The 22,780-nt window shown below is 43.1% G+C and overlaps 1 protein-coding gene and 1 long non-coding RNA gene across 3 annotated transcripts in view; one reads left to right on the forward strand and one right to left on the reverse strand.

The window, feature by feature from the left end:
• Window positions 1-1,709: 1,709 nt before the first annotated feature.
• Window positions 1,710-22,637, reverse strand: LOC129210554 (uncharacterized). The gene is made up of 3 exons (XR_008578575.1): window positions 22,356-22,637; window positions 6,604-6,864; window positions 1,710-1,951 (listed from the first exon to the last, which is right to left on the reverse strand). It is a non-coding gene; the product is annotated as an uncharacterized LOC129210554 (long non-coding RNA).
• Window positions 11,803-22,780, forward strand: part of PDE8A (phosphodiesterase 8A) — a 156,514-nt gene continuing 145,536 nt past the window's right edge. The window contains exon 1 of one of the 2 annotated variants that reach the window (XM_054836356.1): window positions 11,803-12,152. In XM_054836356.1, coding sequence (XP_054692331.1) covers window positions 12,087-12,152 — 66 coding nt within the window. In that variant the 5' untranslated portion in view covers window positions 11,803-12,086. Of the gene's footprint in view, window positions 12,153-21,741; window positions 21,881-22,780 lie in introns of those variants that run through there. The other variant, XM_054836357.1, reaches the window with a different exon arrangement.

Consider the following 22,780-nt stretch of genomic DNA (forward strand, 5'->3'; position numbering starts at 1 on the left):
GCACCCCTGATACCTCCAGGATTAAAGAGACTGTATTTTCATATCATGTTATACATGACCCCTACCTGACAGGGCAGTGGTGCTTTATATGAACATTACAAATGTTCATCTCTGTGTACTCTTCTGAAGCAATTATGGTATAAGACCATAACAATTTCTTTTTTTTTTTTTTCCAGTTTGAGGGGAAAAATTCTAGAATTCTTTTTTAGCCTTTTCTGGTTTGTACGGATTCTCACCACTGTGACTCTTGGGCTCTGTTTGTGTGTTGTTTCTTTTTAGGCATGTGATGCATTTCCATGGAACCATGGACTTCTCTTTGAATCTACTTAACACGTGTTTTCTTAGGGTTTTAAAGAAGTGTAGTAATTATTACTTTGATGACAAATACATAAGCTCAAATGCTGGCACAAAGCTGTCTTTACAGAAGGCCTTTCTTCAGTTCATTTTAGGAAGCTGAAATAACCAACCCCGCCAAACAAAAGTACTGACTAGGAAGTTTAGGCTTCTAGTTTAACAGGAAAACAATGGTTTTACTATGCTTTCCTATTTAGACCATGACAAAAAATAGATTCCAAAGTTTCTAATGTCATAGGTTATAGTGTTCTTATTTCTAATACTTGCTTGAAGAGCAGCTTCAAGAATTAATATCACTTTTCTTTAAAACCAGCAATGTTGTTACTTGTGTTAATACACAGATTAGCTGGAATTGCCCTTTTGGGCAAACAGAATTGTGTTAAAAAAGTTCTGAGTATAGTCTCATTGGATCCGAATTTTTCTTTTCCATTCATAGATCCCTTGGTTACACTTGGTAGGACTTTAGAAAAGGATATTACTCATCATGAAATGTAGGTGCCAAAACTCTGACTTTATAAACAATTCAGCTTTTTCCCAGCTTTTTTGCTTATCCCTTATCAAATGCTCTTTTTTTTACCTTAAACTGCATATACAGTACCAAGTAAAAACCACCAGTATGCTTCTGAAGTTGTTTGGTTTTTTTCTGCCAGTAATACAAGTTCTTTTATCTAATCCTTGGAGGTTTTGACTGGTTTGGGAATAGACTTGTCTCTGAAGTCATCCGTCCTTCAACAAGGAAGGTAGGGGAGTTGTTGCAGATGATCAGCAGTACCGATTTCAGTAGCAGTATCAGAATACAGATAGGAGAGACACACTAGCAGAAATGCACTGACACGAGGAAGTGTTACTACCATCATTTTGGTGGTGTGAATATTTTTGAGACCTTCTCAGACCTGACTCCTTCACTGACCTTGGTCAGTTAGCCAGTCTGTTTCCACATAGGTTAAAAGGGAACCCCACTTAGGTACTCCATGAAGTATAGCGACAGTTAAACAGTAAGTGTCTGGAAACTGCTCCAGCCTGCAAAAGTGCTGCAGACTATTTAGAAACCCTGTGTCTGTCTCCTGCAGCACAAGACCAGGGAGGACAAAGTTTGTACCTTTCCTGGAACTGCAATATTTTCCCACCAGTGCAGGGAGTATGACAAATTATTCTCAAGTATGTTTACAAATGTCCCTGTGGTGGATATGCATGTCTGTTACCAAATGTAAAATTACTGTGTCTCTCAATTTCTTCTGTCCTATCAGTGTTATTTGCAGATATGATTGTGCTGCTATAGGAGAGAATTTATGAAGTGGACAATGCAATGATAAAAAAAGTTCAAAGGTAAATTTTAAAGCTCTAGTGGGCTTTCTTTATAGTAGAAGAACTTGAAAAACACTGATGAGAAGCAACATTTTCCCCGGTAACCCATTCAAGAGGGAGTGATACAGAGACAGCAAAACCATAAGAGGGATGATGAAGGGAACATGATATATAATATTGTTATGGTGGATGCCACCACATAATACTGATACATATAATCTTCTGAGTTATTTTTATTCTTGCAGAGAGGGAGGTCAGCCTGTGTCACAGTTGGTTTTGGTTAGACGAGACCCTGGAAATAGAGATCTATGGTGAGAAACAGAAGGGCTTGGTTTCTGCTTTGATATCTAATTACAAGCAACTTTTTGAGGCCAAATTACATGTGGGCTACAGGATGCTATTGGCCAGAGGAAGCAGGCATGATGGTGTTTGACCATCTCTTTTCCAGGCTGCAGTTCTCCGTAATTCATTTTTCACTGGCTGAGAAGGCCTTAAATACTTGCTATTGCTTGGCAGAAGGTCAGCTTCAGCTTTCGAAATAGACAGCACCATCAAAAGAACCAGCAGAAACACAGACCTGACTGGGAGGTCTAAAACACTGCATCAGTTAGAGCCTAAGTGTAAGGAAAGGTGATGAATCACTTGCCTAATCTACAGAGTTTTTCAGGGCAGGCTCAGCTCAGCTGCAGGGAATTAGCTAACCACTGCCTGGGCAGGAGCCCTGGGCAGCTGGGATTTTCCTTCTATTTTGCTCCTGAAACTCAGCTGTAGTAAGCTCACTGGTTATGAGAAGCTGCATGTATTTGCATAGATGCCTGTAATAAAGATTTTTCATGTCTGTTTTTTAGATAAGATACAGTTCTTAAAGTACCAGCACCAAACCAGAGAGGATGTGGAAAGCAGGTAAAGTCTTTGAGGCAGGGATAGACTCCTGCTGTGTATCTGTAGTTCGTGGTTGGGAATGCAAAGTGCTGATAGAATACCAAGTGGGGGAAGGATGGGGCATTTTTTTGCCCTATTTAGTGGGCAGAAGAGAAAGAATGGTTCTCTCCAGTCAGTTGCTTCAGGCTGTGTCTATGCTAGCAGAAAATGGTTGTTTCTTGGTTTGGTATCTCCTGAATGCTTCTGCTGTCTAGCTTAAAACACTCTCGTTTGGTTCTATTTTTTGGCATCCGTATAATTAATAACCCAAACTGCAATTTGGTGGACAGTTCTGCATCTATTCTGTCAATGCTTAAGAAGGGTAGGCTGATGTCTACGTGACTCCATATAAAATCAGTCGGGTTTTAAATCAAAAATTAGGCCCACTGGGAAATACAGGGATTTTTTTCCTCTGGTTTGCAGTGCTGGCAGAAATTAGATTGTTGGATCCACAGACATTTCTGCTAGTCAGAGATGTTGCTGGAGTTGAATTCCCTCTTTATCCCTGCTAGGGAGAGAACCCAATGTGTTTAGCTGTGCTGGAACTGCCAGGATGCCCCTCAGCCTCTGGCATTTATCACTTCCCAAGAGGGTCTGCTTCTGCTTTCCTTCTGCTAGAGCATTCTCAGAGCTTAATTAAGCAGGCAGGAAATAGCTTTATGATAATGAATGATGTCCCAAGTTAGTGGTTCATTCATTAGTTTATAGCAAATTGTCACAATTTATGAGTTAATGAAGTCAGATAGTTTCTTACTGCCGTGTTATTTTCATAAGCTTGGTAGTGTGATGAATTGGGCAGCCCCTCAAAAAATAGACTGGCAAATCCAATGCGTGCTCTGTAACAGTTTGCACCATCTCCCTGCTCCCTCTATGTATTGAAGGACAAGAATGAGGGAGAAGCTATTTGGCTGAGACCCAGACAGGATAACATGAAGGTGATTCCAGCTGGCAGGGATAAGCAGGAGGAGGAACTGGCAGAGACTAAGGTAACTCCCTCAGGTACATTGATCTATCTGTTACCTATGTGGATAATAGTTTAGGGATCTGATAGACTGAACTGTGCTTCTGTTGATTCCTATCTAGAAACAGGCGTAGAAATACTATTTTGTGTTTCTGTGTTGGCATCTCATTGGTGTTTTTTCCTGATGTGTAATATACCTGTCCTACTGCCTTAGAGCAGAGCTACCATGAAATAGGAAATTTTTAATTTTTTTTTATTTTTTTTACATTCTAGTCCTTCCCTTTGTGGAGTTTTGGATCTTTGCCTCATCTGGCTGGAGTGTCAGATGCTAAAGTGACAAACCCAGTGTGACCATAACTGTGGCCTTGCACTTGGAGAAAGGCAGATTCCGAGAACTGCATGTGAGGTACTCAGAAATATTAGGGCCAAATAATAAAAGGTAGTTCTGTACTTAAACATAGACAGAAGCACCTTATGGGACTCACATGCACCCACATCTTGGATAGCGCGGCAGAAACAGTATAATGGACATGATGATCTCCTGCCTGACCCCTGCTACAGCTCTGACCATAAGATCCAGTTGGCTTTGAGCATGGCTGGGCTGAGATGCAGAGTTTTCACCATTGCCTGGGACTGCTTTCTGTTTGATTTAGTAGGGTCTTGCATCCCAGCTTCCCAGGCACACAGGATAACAAGTAGCAGCGTGAGGGGATGAAGGCTGAGTTGTTAATGGCTTTGGATGGGTGTGTTTGTGTGTAGCACTTGAGGCAACACTAATTCCTCCTGGGCTTTCCCTACAACTGCAGGGAGTGAGGTGGAGGAAGGGTGGTCATTGTGGCTTGGCTGCCCTGCAGCTCCTCCATGACTTCAGGAGAGCAGTAAGTGGGTTTTTTTTAAAGTCATACCTAACCTTCCCCTTATGAGGTATGGTATGTCACCCACTGTTTTTACACACTCAACCTTGCCCCCGTATTTTTATTTTATGTTCACCACTGTGGCAGATGAATTTTTAGTGGTTTATGAACCTCAACTTATGCACCTATTTTGTTGTGATTGACAGTAGTTACTTTTGGGGTTGCATCTCCGCGTTATTTGAAATCCGTGGGAGTAATCTCATTTCTTTTCCACTGAACAATCAAAAAATAATCTCTGCCTTTGCACTGCTCTTTATTCCCATCATTTGGGAGATATTGTGCTGCGCTACAGGTGCTTTAACACAGCATAAGGATCCTAAGTAATTGCATCTCTTTATTCAAACATTTGTTTGTACCGATGGATTTGTCTTCTTAGCCATCTATGTCTCATTTTGTCCACAAGATGGTGTTGATATTCTGCCCTTATTGAGAGCTCTGCGTCAATGAAACCTTCACTGAGGCACATACCCTACAAAGAGCTCACCGTTGGATAACCTTTAGCACTGCCTCTGTGAGACCCTCAAAGGCTAGGCAAGCATTTACAGAGTAAATCCCCATGAAGTAAGGGAGGTGTAAGAAAGGGAATGCCTGTTGGAAACCCCTTCCCAAAACCACAGCCCTGCAATGAGCTTGAGCACCTATTTGGCGGTTTGCACAGACTAATGGGGACTAATGCCCACTCATGGGTCCATGGTGGCTTCCACCCATGCCAGGGCCTGGCCCCCTGCAGCCCATGGGATGTGATGAGCGCAGGGCTCTCAGCAGTCAGGGCCCTGTATGCCAGATTTTGGCCAGCATGGAGATGTCAGGAACCATCCACTCTAGAACAAGTGAAGTTGCGTCCTGACACCAAAAAATGAATTTTATCTAGGAAGTGCTGCCAAATCCCAATGACAGCAGCACTAGAGAGGGTGCTGCTGTGGTGCTAGTAGCTTTCCTCCAGTCTACCCAAGGGTTGTTTTAGAACAGTTTTTGTTTATTCATCTTGTTCCTGTTGACATTTTCATCAAAAAGTAAGTGAAAACATCTCAAAATGATTTTCACTCGTAGATATTATTTCTTTGATCATACATAAAGTACTATTTCTCAGCATCAAAAAGTACATATCTATATATGTGAAAGCAATTGCTGTGGAGTGCAAGGACAGTGTCAGACATTTCCTTAATGGCCGGCTGTGTTTAGGCTTGTATAGGGTGTCAGAAGTGACATCAGGGCCAAATGAAGATTGAACTCTGCTTTTTGAAACCTCCCTCACATGGGCTGAGTGCCACAAAAAATGTCGTGACATAGCCATTAATTTTAAAACTATGGCCCAAAAGCCATACATTTATAGGGTCATTACGCATTATTTTCAGTCCCTCATTGGGGTTCAGTTATGCTTCCCTTTCTACAGGAAATTAAGGCCAAATATTGTTATTTTATTGAGCTACGATACAGGTGAGATTTCTGTGGGTGATGTGGTTTATCTCAGCAGTTCCTGTTCCCTCAGATTACTGTTCAGAATATTTCCTTTTGTTAGTGAAAATATACTCCTTGCTCTTAGAAATATAAAATGTATTTGGAAGAACCGAGAGTTAAGAGGAACTGGAAGCTATTCACATTATGCTTAAGAAATTCCAAGTCATTAGGACAAAATACAATTTAAGTTTCTACAGAAGGAGCAATTGCTTGTGATTTGCACATTATTTCTTCTGCAAATTGAAATCTCCTCTTGGTAGCACATCAGTGATGCACTTTTGAACAGCAAATTTAAATTCAAACACAATCTATCCTCTTTACTCTTTTCTCTGTATTATCTCTGAGTCAGCAAGGCACTGAAATAACTGTTAGGTGATCTGCTTGATGTTTATAGGGATGTTGGGTACAGTTTGGTCCTAGCTAGCTGTAATACTGAACTGTGCTCAAGGGAGCTACAGTTCAGTGACCCGGGCTCTGTTACACAGCTCATGTAAAAATTATACCTGAACTGTGAGGTTTTTTCTGCAGTTGACTAATGAACAGTGTGATTGCCACTGAGTGGGTGACATCCATGTAGAAGAGCAAGTAATGACACTTTTTTTTTAAATATTGTTAAAAGTACCATTACTTAACACTTTATGATGTCAGTATTTTAGATAAATACTTAATATATAAAAATATTTGGTTTACCACAGCCTTTTCTTCTCATGGGGAAAAGATGGTCATCACATCCTTCAGTAGAGTAGTGGCAACAGTGACTTCTTCTGGGTGTGTGGGCTTGCTGTTCCCAAGAATCTTGATTTTTGAAGACTGAGGAATTGTATACATCCGTCCTTCCTTTCTGGGCAAGAAAGTTTGAAACAAATTTCTTTGATCTTGTGATGGGCTGGACTTTTCTTGGGATGGCTGACATCTCATGTTGCAAGGTATTTGTGGTGCCATAGGGACTTCCTGAAAAGAAAGGTGAAATAAGAGTGGCTGTCTTGATTTGAAACAAGGCAAGGAGAAACCTCATTCTTCTGCAAAGCAAAGGCCTGCTAAAAGAGTCCCCTGCAGCACCTTGTTCAATGTACCTGCTGTGACTTTGTTTTGAAGGGATAGGTCTCTCCAGCCCCTTCCCCCAGCCCTATTTACAAAGCCCCATTCCTTGGGAGAACTCAAGGGCTGTCAGAAGGATGGTACATATAGTCACGAAAGGAGGAGAAAAAAAAAGAATTGCAAGGACTGAGTTACTTGGCCATAGTGAAAGAGGAAATCAGACAAGATGTGGAGATAGATGGTCTATGGCTTCTATGTGTGTGGCTTGTACTTTAATCACATTGCCATTCTCTTTTCTATATATCCAGTAATGTGTGGTAAGTGGGACACTGGCCAAGAAGAGGCAGGGAAGAGGATTGCAGTGGTTGTCCTTATCAATTGTTAGGCAATGATTTCACAATTGTAGCTCGTTTTCTTCATTGTGAAGCTAAGAGACAAGCTGTACTGCACCACTGCTGTCTGCAAACACCAGCATATTCAGATCCTGCCCCCGCTTTTGCTAAAAGATAAGCACAGTATGATGCAAAATGAGATTTCTTTCTTAAACAAGAAGAGATTTATAATGGTCAAACACTCAAGGTATGCCTAGCAAATACCAAAACCTAAACCCTTTGCAATGGTTTTCAAGACACAGTCATTTCTGTGATACCTTGGCCCCCAAGTTCAGTTCACAAACCTTTTCTAACTTGAACAAAGAGGTTTATTTCACTGTACCAGGAGTCCATGTTTCCTCACAGCAGCCCTGATCCCTGCCTTGCAGCTTATCTCAGGAAGGAAAAAAATGTAAACCTTTGTTTAGTGTTGACTACTAGTGTTAAAGTTACAGTGGGATGTCAATTAGCCTGTTTTGACACGTTTGCTTGTGGCAGCAGCTTGTTACAGACAGGCCAGGGCAGCCTCTGTAACAGGCAGCCTTATCAGGGCTCAGGCCAAAGCCCTGGAGGACCTGAGGTCTGAGTTTTGTGCTTGCACCCACCATGCGTTCAGCTGGGTGAGGTACGAACAGTGTCGAGGTGTCACTGATGGCCCAGTATGGCCAGGTTTGAGGCAGCTTGGAATAAACCCGCACCCAGCCTAAGTCAAATGTACCATCTCTGCAGCACTGGCAGCTTCCCTCTGGTGTGCTGTCTCACATCGGTCTTGTTGATGGCGTGAGCTTGTCTGGGAGTCTTTCACTCTGCGTGGCATTTGCTGGACCTCTTCCATCTGCTGGACCACCTATTTTTGTGAACTTGACATTGCCTCTCTATTGAGTTTGCTTGAAGCTGGCCCTAGTGCAAGGAACTTGGGCAGAGCTCACAAGTAATACAGTGCAATTTCCTTAGGAAACAATGAGAAATAGTTTTTAGCTTTCCCTGCTGGTCCAGAAGAAATAACAGTCATTTCAGACATGTTCACGATGCTTTCTACTTGCCTCTGCATTAGAAATGCAAAGAGTTGTTTTGTCTCTAATGGCTCCTTCCATTTAACAGCTCCTTCTGTTCTCCTGCAGAGGTAAGTGTTGTTCCTGCCTGTTTTCTGAGGGAGAGAGAAAAACTGCACCATGCTGTGGGCTCTCCTGAAATAAAAAAGGAAACTGATACCCAGCTGCAATTACAGCTCTCACTTCCTGATCTCCACTCCTGGGCTGTACTTCAAAGCCATCTTTAGACCCATCTGCACTTTCCCTTTTTCCTCTTCTTTCCTTTCCTGGTGGACTTTGACATCAGGGCTGCAGATGTACAAATGGGCTGAAAAGTTGAGCTTCTGGTTTGCTATTGGGGCTAGATCCTCCAACCGCAAGTCACCTTCTGACGTGGGGAAGAGCTGTCACCCTTGTTTTACAGGGGAAAACCGCTGAGCTGCAGAGACAAATGTGTCTGGCCTGTCATTGCCCAAGAAGTTAGTGACTAATCCATGGGGAGAGTCCTGATTTCCTAAATTAGTCTGGAGTAAACCAAGCTGTGGGCTATCCTTCCTGTGATCTGACACAACTCGGAACAGATGTCTGGTTTACACTAAAGGTTGAAGCTGAAAACCTTGTGAGTTTGCTTCTCCACAGCAACCATAGGAAAGTTTATCTTATGTTATGCTGCGTATGGGGAAAGTGTTTCCTTTGATTGCTCTGTTTTAAATTAGGAAATGGCCAATTCAAAACAAAAAAAAACCTGTGAAAATTACTGCCACAGAATGTCATCAAAGCAGAAGATGTAGCATGGACACCTACATGGATAATGAGATACAGCACTTTTGCTTGCTATTTAACGCAAGCAAACTTCAGAAGGGTAGTTTTGCCTACTCTGGGACATAGCTAATATGTCACTAAATGGGTGACCTGTAAACAGAAACCAGAGAAAAAAACCAAAATGCAAAGCAATTTGATATTTCAGGCAGGCCCCTTGCCTGCTCTCTTAAAATTCAGCAGGCAATTAGCGATCAGAGATTTTTGCCCAAGAGAGTAAAAGGAGTGGTGGAAAACAGAGTCCCTGAAGCTGCTGTAATAAACAGCCCTTGTGAATAACTGGGGCAAAGATTGGTATAGTTTCCCCCCCACTCCATTCCCTGTCTTACACCCTGCCTGAGGTCGTGCTGACTCCCAGCTGGGCAGGAGGGCTGGCCAAGGCTGCCCCATGCAGGCACCGTCAGGGCTGCGATGGTGAGCCAGGATCGGCTCTTGAGAGACTGTCAGGTTCTGTGCTGTGAAAGCTCTTTGGCTCTCAGAAAATGACCCCGTGGCATATGAAATCACAGAGAATGAGATTTAAACCTGGTGAATGTTTGCAGCAGCAGTCTGTGTGCAGCAGAATCTTCCAGCTGGGATGGGAGTACCTCAGTGGTTATCTGCTGGTTTGCATAGTGCGTTCATGTGAGCCTCACGTTATTTTAAACTAGGCAAAACTTGCTCAGCTGTGCTGCGGCAGCGGAGTGAGCGCGTGCTCCGGACCTCCAGGGCCGTAGGCTTGTGCTGGCCACTAGGTGAAGGCTAGGATGGTGTTACACTTGTGCCCGCACCCTGTGGGGATAGGTCAACTTTGCCTTCCCTTAGGCTTGTGTGGGCAAATGATAGAAGGAGTCTACATCTCCACAGAGAGATGCAAGTTTGATGAAGATATTGAATATCTTCAATGCACAGCCAGCCATTCTTGTGAGATAGCAGTGCTCAGTACTGCTGGTCTTGCAGCACAGGTAGGGAAACTGGCACGGAGCTTCTGATTTACCTCTCAAAATCACAGAATCAATGGCAAAGACAGACTGGGTTGCTGGTTTCCAAATCTGCACTCTTATCCTTCGCTTTGCTGTCTCTCCATAATGAGACATCTGTGCCCTTATACTTCTTGCCTATTTTGTTTGTCACATTTGACTTCACTTCTTTGAAATAAATATGTAATCAACAATGCATTCACCTGGCTCACTGTTAGACATACACTACTCATAGTGTTTGAGGACTTGTAACTATTCATATCATAGCCTAGACACTTCTAGCTACTGACAATTTTGTAAAATGTAATCTCAAACTCCTTAAAGACCAATTTTAATTAAACTGTTGAGAAATATCTCATGAAATCCAATTTGATTAATGAAACTATGAGTATATATAATCGAGCATGTGATCTTGAGCAAATCACTTAGGCACTTTGTACTTCAGTGGCAGAAAGAGGTCTAAAAATCAGATCCGTGTACCACTAACTTTTAACGATGCTGCCAATATTAACATTTGATTAATTTTTTTTATGTTTTGACAGAATTAACTTTAATCTTTCTGCACAATTGCCAAAAAAAAAAAAAAGTTGTCTCCTGCCATATAGATATTTATAAAGAATTGTTCAGCAAGAAAAGTCACGTATCAGAGACAGGAAAAAGTGGCCTTACTTTTCCAGAGTAGCCAGCGACCCTGGACTCCTTCGTTTTGGGGGATTCTTAAAGAGAGACCTTTCCTGAGCGGGCCAAGCAGCTGCACTGAATAGGAAGCCATGTGTGTCTTTAAATAGATGCCAGGGATCACAGTCAGTTTTGAAATTTTAGGGCACTGGCTATCTGCAATGGCACTACCTGATACACAGTGTAAACAGAACAAAGAGGATTGATCTTTTGTTACCTGCTTTTATTTATATTTATTGTAGCCCCTTTCTATAACACATACGGTGTGTTTGGAGAGAAAAGACACTTTCTAAATTGAGCATGCTCCGTTAGGTACGTGGTTGCTCCACACCTTAGGAAAAATAATCCATTTGCTTGAGAAAGCTTCCTTAGGCAGCCTTATGGTATAGCCTGATTTTTACGGACTCTGGCAGGGAACTGAGGGCCATTTTGTAAATTCACCCCTGTTTTATGAAGACTTTTGAGAGTGGAACTTTTTTAAGCTGAGCATGTGGCAGATGGAAGTCTCGCTGGCACCTGGATAGGAGCTCATGGTCTCTACTGCAGGGGTTACCCACCCAGCCTGCTGGGCACACAGGTCTGCTTGCCCTTAGGGAGATGTGCTTAAGGGTTTGACCCCAATGGGATTTGCAAACAGAACTCTGTGGGTTTGTACGTGGCCCACAAACATATGTTAAGAGCTCTGCTTCGATCAAAATGAATGTGTCTCATCTCAGAACAGTCAGCCCCCCGCCATCTTCTCTGGGTTTCTTTCATCTAATAAAAATATTTATCTACCCAAGCAATAAGTCGAATGTAAGTTGGCTTTATTACTGTAGTGACGTGGAATGGTTGGTTGCTGGGTGACCTTGCTTCTGATTTTATGGTCTAGGCCAGCTCTGGCAGCAGAGAGGTGTGGCCACGTATTGCACTCCGTTGTCAGGCTTCTTCTGAGATGATCAGAGGGTTCAGTGTCAGTTCTCCTATAGTGCCCGGGAAGCCATAAACGTTTGCCATTTGTTATGTGACAACCTGGATCTGCAAGGAAGGTCTGAGGGAGAGAAATGCCTGACAAGAGGAGCTATCAAGGCTTAAAAGAAAGGCCAAGCTCTGTGAAATCTAGCAAGGAACTGGGGTCTGCAACCTCGGATTAGACCAGTGACCATAAAACTGGTGTGTGGCGTACAGCAGGGCTTTTGCAAACTGGAATACGAGAGCCTGCATGGTTTGGTTTGGTTTTGCTTGGAGGGTGATTTAATGTTTTTCATTGGAAACCAAAGTTTTTCAACAAATCAGACATGGAAGAAAATGAAGGAACAGATATTTTGGAAACCGGCCCTGTCTCTAATGGTCCTTGGTGCAAGGTGAGGAGTTTTTTGTTGTTTCTTTTTTTTTCCCCCAATTACAGAAAATATTCTATCTTTCTGCTGTTTACAAGTGACTTCAGTAAAACATTGCCTTCGGATCAGACTGCACACAACCTCTGCATCAGCCTTTGTAAACAACTTCAGAAATTCCTAAGAGCAAGGTTGTGCTAAACATTAGAAATAGAAATGAAATGGTAATGTGTGTGGTTAAGCAACTGTCATCCACCTCACTGGAAGTTTCAAATATCTGAGTAACTACAGGTTTCTCTGCTGTGGAAACTACCAAAATAGTTTTCTGAGGTGCTTGGAAAATCCAGAAACTTCTTATAACTTTAGCAAAGCCACTGCTTTAAGATTTGCAGGTCAAATGTGTTTATTAAAACCACAGCAAGTATAGAGTAAGATAAGCGTTAACTTGGGCAAACAAATTGACAATTTAACTGCATGGAACGCGATGTCCAGCAGCAAACTCCTCTCTTTCTCCCAGAGCTCGCTCGAGAGCATTTAACCTTCCTAATGGGTCAGCTGTGCTTCTTGTCAAATCTTGAACAGTGACATTCGGAGATTGTTTGCTGTTTGCTTGTGTTTGTAATTTGATCTCATGTAACAACATTGTCCTCAGCTCACATATAACCACAGGGGTAACTCTGACATCCTGTCTGAAAAAAAAAAAAACCCCAACAAAACCAACCCTTGTTGTTTCCTGTGCTTGAAATCTGAAAGATTTCCAATTTGGACAGGTTAGCATGTTTATATTAATCTCATCCTGTTACATGAGATTAAACGATTAGTGTTTTGGGAGCTGGGCATTCTACCTCCATTTCGGTTTCCCAAAAAATACTGGGGTTTTTTTTGTCTTGACAAATTTCGGAGGGGACTGGTGGAAGTTTTGCTATTGCCTGTGCTGAAGCCAGGATTTCAGTCCAGACATTCGTGCTTTGGAGAAAGAGACTCTGGGAGATCATGTCAGGAATGTGCCAGTTCAGATTTTAGCTCAAAATTGCCTTTTCTTGATAGGAATTACTGGAAATTAAGACAGAGAATTTAGGAAACTGGCAATCTGCAAAATATCTGAGTGTTTGCTACTCATTTAAAAATATTCTTAGTGAATACAGAAATGGTGTGTATCTAATGAAAATACGTTAGGTTTCACGAGCCAGTCAAGTGAAAGAAACACAATCACCTTGTCCTGTTGGAACATCTGTTCCACATTGATCACTTGGTGCCTGTCCCACGGTACTGCCCACGCTGTCGCTCTTATTAGTGTGTAGGATCCTTCACTTGAGTAGCTCCAAAAAAATATTAATTGCTTTTGCATTTACTGTTTGTTATTCTATTTTCTTGTTTACAAAGTTGGATATCCAATTAAAAGGCAGAAGCAAGCAACGCTCTAAAAAAAAAAAAGGAAAAAAGGGACAAAACAATGACAGCAGTTTGTAAACACTGAGGCTGAAAATTATTCACCCCGAATATTTGGCAAGTGGGCAACAATAACAAAATATGTTCACAGAACTCTAGACCAGTTTGCAATCAAACCGTCTGTGTTTTCATAGTATATATTATTCATCTTGGATCCTGATTTCTGTGGAGGTGGTGAGTTAGAAGCTGATTTCTGGAAGTAGCATGCAGCTGTACCCCTTGCTCAGTCAAATTTTTCTACATCTGCAAGTATGCCTTGTTTAAAGAATATTGGCACTTCTTTAGATGCTTAGATGTGAGTTCATGGGAGCCTGGACAGGGTGCATGGTTGTGGCAGGAGAGAATATATTGAATAATAATATACGCTCTCTCATGTCCTAAAAGTTCACAGAATAGGTGAAGTTTTACATACTACTGTTTCATGGCTCATAGAATACAATTTTCCTTCTGTAAACCTGGGATTTTCTAGTTTTTCCTTTAAAAACTGGAAAAAACTCCCCCCCCCCCTGAAAAAACCTAGAGGATTTTTTCAACCACATTTAAGTTATAGTGCAGTCTTAAAAATTTTACTTCAATGTGATAGCACATTTTTCTTAATAAGTATTGAGAAATAATGTTGAGAATAGCTCATTAACCAGCTGTTCAGCAACTGCCTTTGCATTTTTTGAAGTGCAAATTTGTGTTTGCAAATAACTTTGCCTGCATCTTATTGTGGGTACAAATGTTACTCATTAGAGCCTCTTTGTCAGCGTCCCAAAATGTGGCAACTGAAGATCCAGCTACAAATATTTGTATTTGTGTTCCCTATCTTAGTGTTTAGTTTAAGAGGGTTCAATCTTATTTCAAGATGCAAGTGAAAGTGTGTTGATGATCCTTTTATTTATGTTTATTATAAAATCATAAAATATTGTCATTTTCTGTAATTAGACTGGGGAGCGCCCGCACTGTGAGTCAGCACGGAGACGTGCACACAGGCTGGCTCACACCAGTGCCAGCAGGGCCTTGCTGTCATAGACTTTTAAATGCACTTGTAGGTTTTTAAATAAAAAGAAGCTGGTTAGTTATTAACTTGCAGAAATATCTGATTTTAGAGAACGGAAGATTACAAAAGAAACTGGATTTTCACCAGCTCGTGAAGGGCAAACAGTACGTGGCATCTGGGGGGAGAGAGAATTTGCTCCTTGTGTTTCCCTGCAGTGTGTTTGTGTTGAAGCTTTTTCACTCTCATAGTACTTGATGTAAATGTTAATTAGCACTCCGGGGGAAATGTGTTAACAAATGTACCTTTGACACAGGTCCACAGCCACGCTTCGCTCTGTAGCTGCAGGCTGGAAAGATTAGCTGGCAAAGTAGCTTGTGCTGCTTTTGAGGAAACTTGTCAAACACGAGTTCAGCGGAGCTTGCTGAATGCTTTGACTTTGCTGCTCGGTTGCAGCTCAGGCTGTGCTTGCTGCTCTACAGAAGAGCTGCCAGGTAAAATGTGAGCACTTGTAAGAAGTAAGAGCAAACGTGTATAAAAGGGATACTTCTAGCCATTAACAGGCTGCAAATAAGTCTGCCTGGGCTATGGCTTTCATGTGATGAGGAAAAAACAATGTCTTGACTTAGCACACACTTTGTGGCAGAAATGATTCCTCCTCCTCTCCCAGTGCTGATCTTGATTAGCAATAAATATGGGTGGTAAAGTCATTACCGTAAGCTCTTAGAGTAGAAAGGTAACAATAACGCATTCATAAACACATTTACCTCATCACTGCACTTCTTTCCCTTTCCATAAACAGTGGGTCAGCGATTCAGAAATGGAAGTCATTTGGAGGGTGGGATTTTTCAGCAGTGTTCAAACCTGCCTTAACTCAGGTTAACATATAGATATTGCGGTGGTGTCTGGCCAGATTAATTCCTGAACCTGCCATGACTTCTGTGAAAACATATGCAGAGCCATTTTACAAGATTTGGCTTGTTCGGCTGTTCATTGCTGTGCAGTATCAAATCCCGATTTCTCCCTGCTGAGGAATAGCTCATACTTAAGACGCTTACAGTGAGAAGAGTCCAAGGTTACTAACAGCTCTCTGGAAACGAGGTCAGTAATTTCGGCCCAGCCCTCGTGAGCCTGGTCTGCAGTTTGCACTAGTGATGGATGGCAAACGCTGCTGGAGGAGAGTGCCTGTGTCTCTAGGAGCGAAGGGCAGCACTGCTGCTGAGAGTCCTCCCCTTCCCTGGAGCGGGATGTTGTGTGAAGGATGCTGGTGTCATGACGTGGCTTGTAATCAGCTGGTCTGACCCTGGCACCCTCAGTGGGTATTTGCAAGAGGCCTACCTTATGCTTTTTTCCTTCATATAAAATGATTTCTTTCTAGCTTTCATGGTCCTGCAAGGAGTTTCAAGCCTGTGAGCTGACTGTTGCTGGTAAAGGGCTATCAGCCTCTGTTTCTCAGCTGACTTTGAGGTTTTCAGAGACTTCAGCAAGGAGGAGCAGGGTGGGCAGAATGTGGACTAGCATGTGTCATGGTGGATGGCCCACAGGGCACAATGTGGGTCCCCTGGGCAAGCCTGAGCTCGAAGTCAGCCATGGAGAGGCACCACTGCTTTCTTCTCACTGCATCTCCAGGTTACAGCTGTGAACCAGCCTGTGCCGAGTGTCCTCGGGCTGCCTGTCTCAGCTGTGCCTTCAGCTTGGCTTTGCCTGTTGGCTGTGGTCTGGGACAGCCCTGGGATGGTTTTCTGGCAGAGGGAGTTCATGTGAGCACTCTTATTTTGAAGTGCAGGTGAAAGAAACACCAATCTTCTCCACAGTGGGAGATCTCCTTGCTTTGAATTGCTGCTAGATAAATGTGGCCTTGACTCGGTAAAATATGTCCAAGACTACTGGATGGAAGCCCTCTGGCACAGCACTGCATGAGGACGCTGCTGCTCAGGAGGAGAGTTTTATTTGGTTTCATACTGCTCCCATCCTTGCCTCTGCAGGGACCCCCATCTGAGCCAACAGCCCCCAGCCGTGGTCGCACAGAGCTGCTCAAACCTACCGAGCAGGGATGGGGAACCTGCGAAGGCACCCACGCCCCAGGGCACGCACGCAGGCATCTGAGCCTGGCCAGGAGCGTGCTGCTGCTCTGTTGACTCCATCAGCCCTTCCGTGTGCATGGCTGGATTTTGGCCTCGTCCTATCAGCCTATGAAGTGGTGACAGAGGTCAGACCTGAGCCATGCTGGTAGGTGCCATGGATGCGTTAAATCACTTTGTTAAGAGTGATGGGCTGGGTTAGAGTCTGGCCACGCTCCTGCTGAAAAATTCTATGTGGGGGATGCTGGGTGCTGGGTTTGGCTGCCTGCAAGCACTGGTACCCGGTGTGCTGCCTCTGAGATGAGTTTTTCCTACGGCATCAGAGCCCGAGATACCTGCTCAGGCCCGTTTCTGCCTAAAGCCAAGTGTTTTCACCCAGGGAAGGTGAAAGGAGCAGACACGTCCTTCCCTTGCAGGCTGTGGCATGAGGGGTCTCTCCCTCTCCTCACCCTGCCTCTGGTCCTGGGAGGAGATAGCACATGACACCTCCAAAGTCAGGCTGGGGGGTCATAACCAAGCAGACCACCTGCTTCTGTGTCCCATGGTGGTGACAAAAGATAGAAGTAATTTTTATTAAACCGATACTTCTTTAAATAGCTCCCCCTCCCAAATTGCAATTAGTCTTCTCGGCTGTTATATTTCTGCTGTGATTTCTATATTCATAAATTCTTGTCTGCCACACTTTAGCAAAAATAGATATACCAGTCAGCAATTGTCCAAGATCATGTAAAAAAATGAAACTTCAAGGACACCACCATCCACAGGGTTACAGTCTATCTGGCTGGCTTTGGTTTTGTCTTTTTCCGTAAGTAATCTGACTCCTCTGCACCCAACCCGGGGTTAAAATTCAGCTCGAGACAAGCACAAAACTCTCTCAGGTTTTGATAACTTGTTTGCTGTCTAACTCAGCAATAATCTGGTTCTCACATTTGAATAAACTGATCACCCAGCAGGAACTGGACTTCTGCCTTGTTGAATGATGAATGTTGCTTTAGTTGCTTAAAAGAAAACATACAAGAAAGGCAGAATTCTTGTTGACCTGAACAACTGAAAGAAATATCACAACATTCCCTAAATCAACAGATGGCAATTTTCAAAACAAAATCTGAACAGCAGCCAGAAGCTTATAAGGCAGGACGTGATACTATGGCCAAACTGAGACTTTGAATCTTCCCTGCCTACACTGTGGGGATGAGCTGGGAGCTCTGTCTGGTGACGTTAGCTCGTGTCTCAGAAGAGCTGCTTGTGCATGAACCTACCTGCTTTGCAGTCAGGAAATTTAATTATTGCTTTCACAGTAGCCCTCGCAGAGTACCCTCTGCATGAAATATGCATTCATACGTGATATGTCCCATAATTTTTTTCTGTTTCCGCATATGGAGTTAAGGTTAATGTTCCATAAACTGTGGACAAATAGCAGTTGCCATGGGTACCATAGCCTTGAATTTCCCGTCTCCTGAGTGATTAAATTCCCCACCTTAATTTTACTTTATTGGTTTATTTCTGTAACTCCTTATTTCCATGGTTTGCTCTCCTTGAGAGAGCAAAGCAGGACATTTCACAGGCTGCTTGTATCTTCCCAGACTTTTGCATTTTGCCCAGCAGTTTTGGGGAAAATGGAAGGTGTTTTTTCACAAGGTGTATCAAGCAGCAGGAAATACACTGGAGTGAGGCCCAGCACCCCAGAGGCTGTGAGAGCCCTGGGCTCTGCAATGGATACCCTGGCTTCTAAAGCCTCTGCTACTGGAGACCCCGCAGCCTCGCTGGGCAGCCCGCTCCAACACTTTTATAGCTTTAGCATTAGAGTATTTCTTCCTGCCATGCTGTCTCCATGCTGTGTGAGCCCACCTCCTCTTGTCCTGTCTGCAGGAGATACGGAGAACAATTTTATCTGTTCTCCTCTGCAGGAGCCTGATGCTGGTAACAGCAGGCAGGTTGACTGGTTGCTCTGGCTGGGATTCACAGAGAGGATCTCAGGAGGAATCTGATGGGGTTTGAGAGTTTTTCTCTCACGTCCTACAATAACAAAAGGGCTACATTTGTCTGATGGGATCTGGGGGCCTTTGCAACACTGCTAGCTGCTCTACCAGTGCCTTACAAATTGTCCAGGTGTTTAGGTTTATTCCATAATCCTAGCCCTCCAGAAAATGGCATAAAATAATATTGAAATGGGAACCACAAGCTATAAAAACACAGCCCTAGTTGGTAAGTAAAATGAATAAGTAGCTGTTAAATGCAAAATGAAAAGGCATAAAAGGACAGTGGGAGCTTTTGCTGTTCAATCTGAAGTGTTCTATAAATAAAGCTAGGTTGCTACATATTGACAAAATTGGTCACCCCTAATTTAAGGCATGTCATAGGCAGTGGAAAAAGTGTCCCATAGACCTGACTACTGCGGATAGAAAGAGAGCAGTTTGGAAAAGTCATGATATAATGCCAGCCTTGTAACTGCAGACCCTGCAAGCTGGAGGTCAGTACCGTCCCCTGAGTAGCGCTTTCCTCCAATGGCCATTTATGGTGATTGAGGTTGATTAACTGACACTGTTTACTTTGAAGTCATGATAATTAAAGCTAAAGTGTCATCTGCATTGTAATTAACATGCTCCTCTGCACCTAATTCATTCTGACAGTATAGATTAATGATGGTAAATGACCAACAAGGATTTATCATGAGATGATTGATTGTTCTACAGGCTGCCTCAGACAATTACAGGAAGCGATTGTTAAGTTTAGACTATTGTCCTGGTATAATCGTGCATGTTCATTCTTAGCTTTGTTTTGCAGTAAAACCCATTCAAGGGCTTCATAAAAACTCAGTTATGGTCGCTAAGAGGCTGAGCCACACTCATAAATGGGGGGGAGAGAGGCACGGGCTGGTGGTGATGCTCTGATTTTTCAGTATCCCACTGCTTGTAGTCCCCGCTGGTATCAGTAGGAGCTGCGGCTCATCAGTATTTCTGCAAATCAGATGCTTTTGCAAATGTAATTCTGTTGGGAGGTTGGGCAGCAGGGTCAGTCGTGCAGCAAGGTGCCTGTCTGGGGCTGGGTAGCCTTGTTTGATACCAGTGCTCTTCCGCCGTAGCAGCGCTGGTGTCTCCTCCTTTGGTGCCTTGGGGAGGAAGGACTTTTCTGGCTGAAGCATGCTACAGGGCCATGGTAACTCAGCAGTCCTATCTGCCAAGAACTGCTGTGCCTCTAAGTGATAGCCTCAAGAGTGGTCAGTATTTTGAATGATCAAAACACACTATATAAAGGAGATGCCCCCTCAAAATGAAGGTACCGAGTTCCATGCAAGCTTAGAGCCTCAGGGGGTTTCACTAGGCCAGTTTGCAAAATCTTGACTTTCAAGCCAAACCGGTCACAGCTGGGGGGACAACACCACGTCATGCTAAGCAGAAAGTCATGAAAAATGATATAAACAAAGTGAAATTTTCCAAAGCATATAAGGCACTCAATCTCTAGTTACTTCTTGCAAAAAGTAGTTTCATCATTGCCTTTTCTTATAATAGCTTCCTTATGTACACAAGGACTTAACCTGGCTTATTTAAACTGCGTCACATATTGCTTCAAGAATACCTGATTAACAAGATGATCAAAGTGTGCTGTTCCACGTGTCAATCAATAGGAATGAATACGCAGGAGCCTAGTCCAAAAATGTGAGATTATAATGAAGATTTGGAGTTCTTTGTGCTGAAGTGTTGCTGTGTGAGCAAACAAATGCTAATATGATGAGCTGAGCTCTGCTGCCTCCCCTCCCTAAGGCTGGCATTTTTCTCACTCCTTGCCTGTTCCCCCATTTGTACCGATCCCAACCTCCCTCCTAGGTGCGGTGAAGCTCCTTTGTGTTTGCAGCAGAGGTCTGAGATTATTTTTATAAAAGAGGTGAAACAGTGGTATTGCGCAAATGCACGGCAGTGGTATTTTACCAGCAGCAGGTATCTGAGTGTGATGGGGGTTTGACATTTTTCCCTGATGCATGCAGAAGCCCTGTCCTGAGGAGAGTACGATGATGGAGTTAAGAGAAGAAAAAAACACGCAACTGACCAACCAACCAAAACCAAAAAAGAATTTGGGATTTTGAAATTTACTTTTTTTTAATTGACAGGATGGGCATTTTCTTAATAAGAGTAATAAAAGCCTTAATAATATCAATTTTTCTTCAGAAAAAGTTTGCTAGATGGAAATATTTTGACCAGCTCTATCAGAGAGTGAAATATTAAGAGGAGCCAGAGGTTTAGCTGTAACTCCAAGACCCTTAGAATTAAAACAGGCAAATGATCCCCTGGACTCTACCTACTTCGGCAAGAGCTATTTTATAGTGGAGCAGGTCTACTGTGCGTTGTGGGGTCACTCCGCCAGGGTCCCAGGCACAATTATGGGGCTGTGTGCTAGCAAACGTGCCTGGGACATAGATGGGCACGTGGCATGGAGAGGACACCTGGCTGCCACAAAGCCTGCAGGTGCTCAGACCCCGCTTCTCCCTGCCCCCGGGATGTTCCTGGGGGTGCCCCTCCAACCTCCTGTCAGTCCCACCAACCTCTGCAGCACCTTTGCAGCGCTGGCCATGAGCATGCAGCTGGCCGAAGCTGTCATCGACCCTAGATGGACTTGAGTCAGTCTCTGGTACAGGTGATCTGCCTGTGTCACATACTCCCATGCCAGCCCAAGCACAAGGCTTAACTGCAAGTGTTTTTAGTGTTTATAGGAAAATACTGCTCTGCTTTGCCCGTACAGCCCTGGGAACACTAGTTTGGTCCTGGTGGCTCCTAGTTCTGCAATGATGCTCCCTGTGCTACTTCCCTCTGCTCTCTAACCAAATAGTTTCTCTTCCACCAGTAACCACATGGGATAGGTAAATAGACTCAGGAAAACAAGAAAGGTGGGAAAAGAATGAAAGAGCAGAAACACCTTTTTCTTCTTTTTTTTCCTCCTTCTGCCCTCTTGGAACAAAATCTATTGGGAAACAGGTGTATCTGAACTGTCCCTCCCTCCCCAACCTCAAAGAGAAAGTGATGAGGTGGCTTTGGAGGGGAGGAGCGTGGGGATGAAAGAGGAGGTCTCTGGGGCACCATGGCCATGGAAACGCACAAGGTTGGCATCAGTGTTTGTTATTGTTGGCTGCAGAGACGCCTGCTCTGCACCTTCAGCCCTGAAGAAACAGGGGTGCATCTGAAAGAGTTTATCATCTTTGCAGTTTTTCACCTGTGAATAAGAAAATAGGGGTTGGGAGCAGAGCTGGATGAATGGTGAGTTTTTTGGTTTGCTCTCTGACCCCTCCCCCCAGATATGAAAAATAAACATAGGTCTAATGAAACTAAAAGCAGAGGTTCCTTTGGAGAAAATTGAGGGGGATTTAGGAGGAAAATTCTTAAATTTTGCAAAATGTTTTTATTCAGTCCCAAACAGAATGCCTGATGTTGCTTTATAAGCTGGTTATTTCTGTCCCCTTTCATTTTGGAAAAGAAAAAATCAAACCCAAACCATTTCATTTAGAAAATACCAAAGCAAAACATTTCACAGAATCATAGAATAGTTGAGGTTGGGAGGGATCTCTGGGGATCATCTAGTCCAACCCCTCTGCTCAAAGCATATTTGAATATGCTATACATTTCTGTTTTGAATTTTTCTCTGTGTTCACAATCATTTCCCAAATTTGGCTTGAACTTCCAAACAGATCTGGTCCCCCAGAAAAGGTACATTGTGGATTAACTTAATACTTACTGATTTTCTATTTTCTCAGGCTTCTGTTTGGGACGTCTATGTCTGTTCTGCCAGGCTGGCAATGTATATTGTCTTCAAACTCCATATACAAAGTGTTTCCCAGATGTCATGAATTTCACATACCTCCTCTTTTCTTCTTCCTTGTGGCTTTATATGGTCAAAAGCATCTGACTTTATATTTGCTTATTACAGCACACTTCTTACTTGTGACTTAAAAAGATGTGGACGCTCATGGAAGCAAAACATCAGTACTTGTTACAAAAAGTAGTAATATACTGTCTGGTTGGCTTCCTACCTATGTCCATACATTTCAAAATGCCGATCCATGTCTGCCAATGATTTACTAAAAGGACAAAGTAGTAGCTGTCATTTATCCGCTAACTTTTTTGGCTAGGTTTCAAAACAAAAAAAGAAAAAGAAAAAAC

This window comes from Grus americana, chromosome 10, assembly GCF_028858705.1.
Source record: "Grus americana isolate bGruAme1 chromosome 10, bGruAme1.mat, whole genome shotgun sequence".
NCBI classification, from domain to species: Eukaryota; Metazoa; Chordata; class Aves; order Gruiformes; family Gruidae; genus Grus; species Grus americana.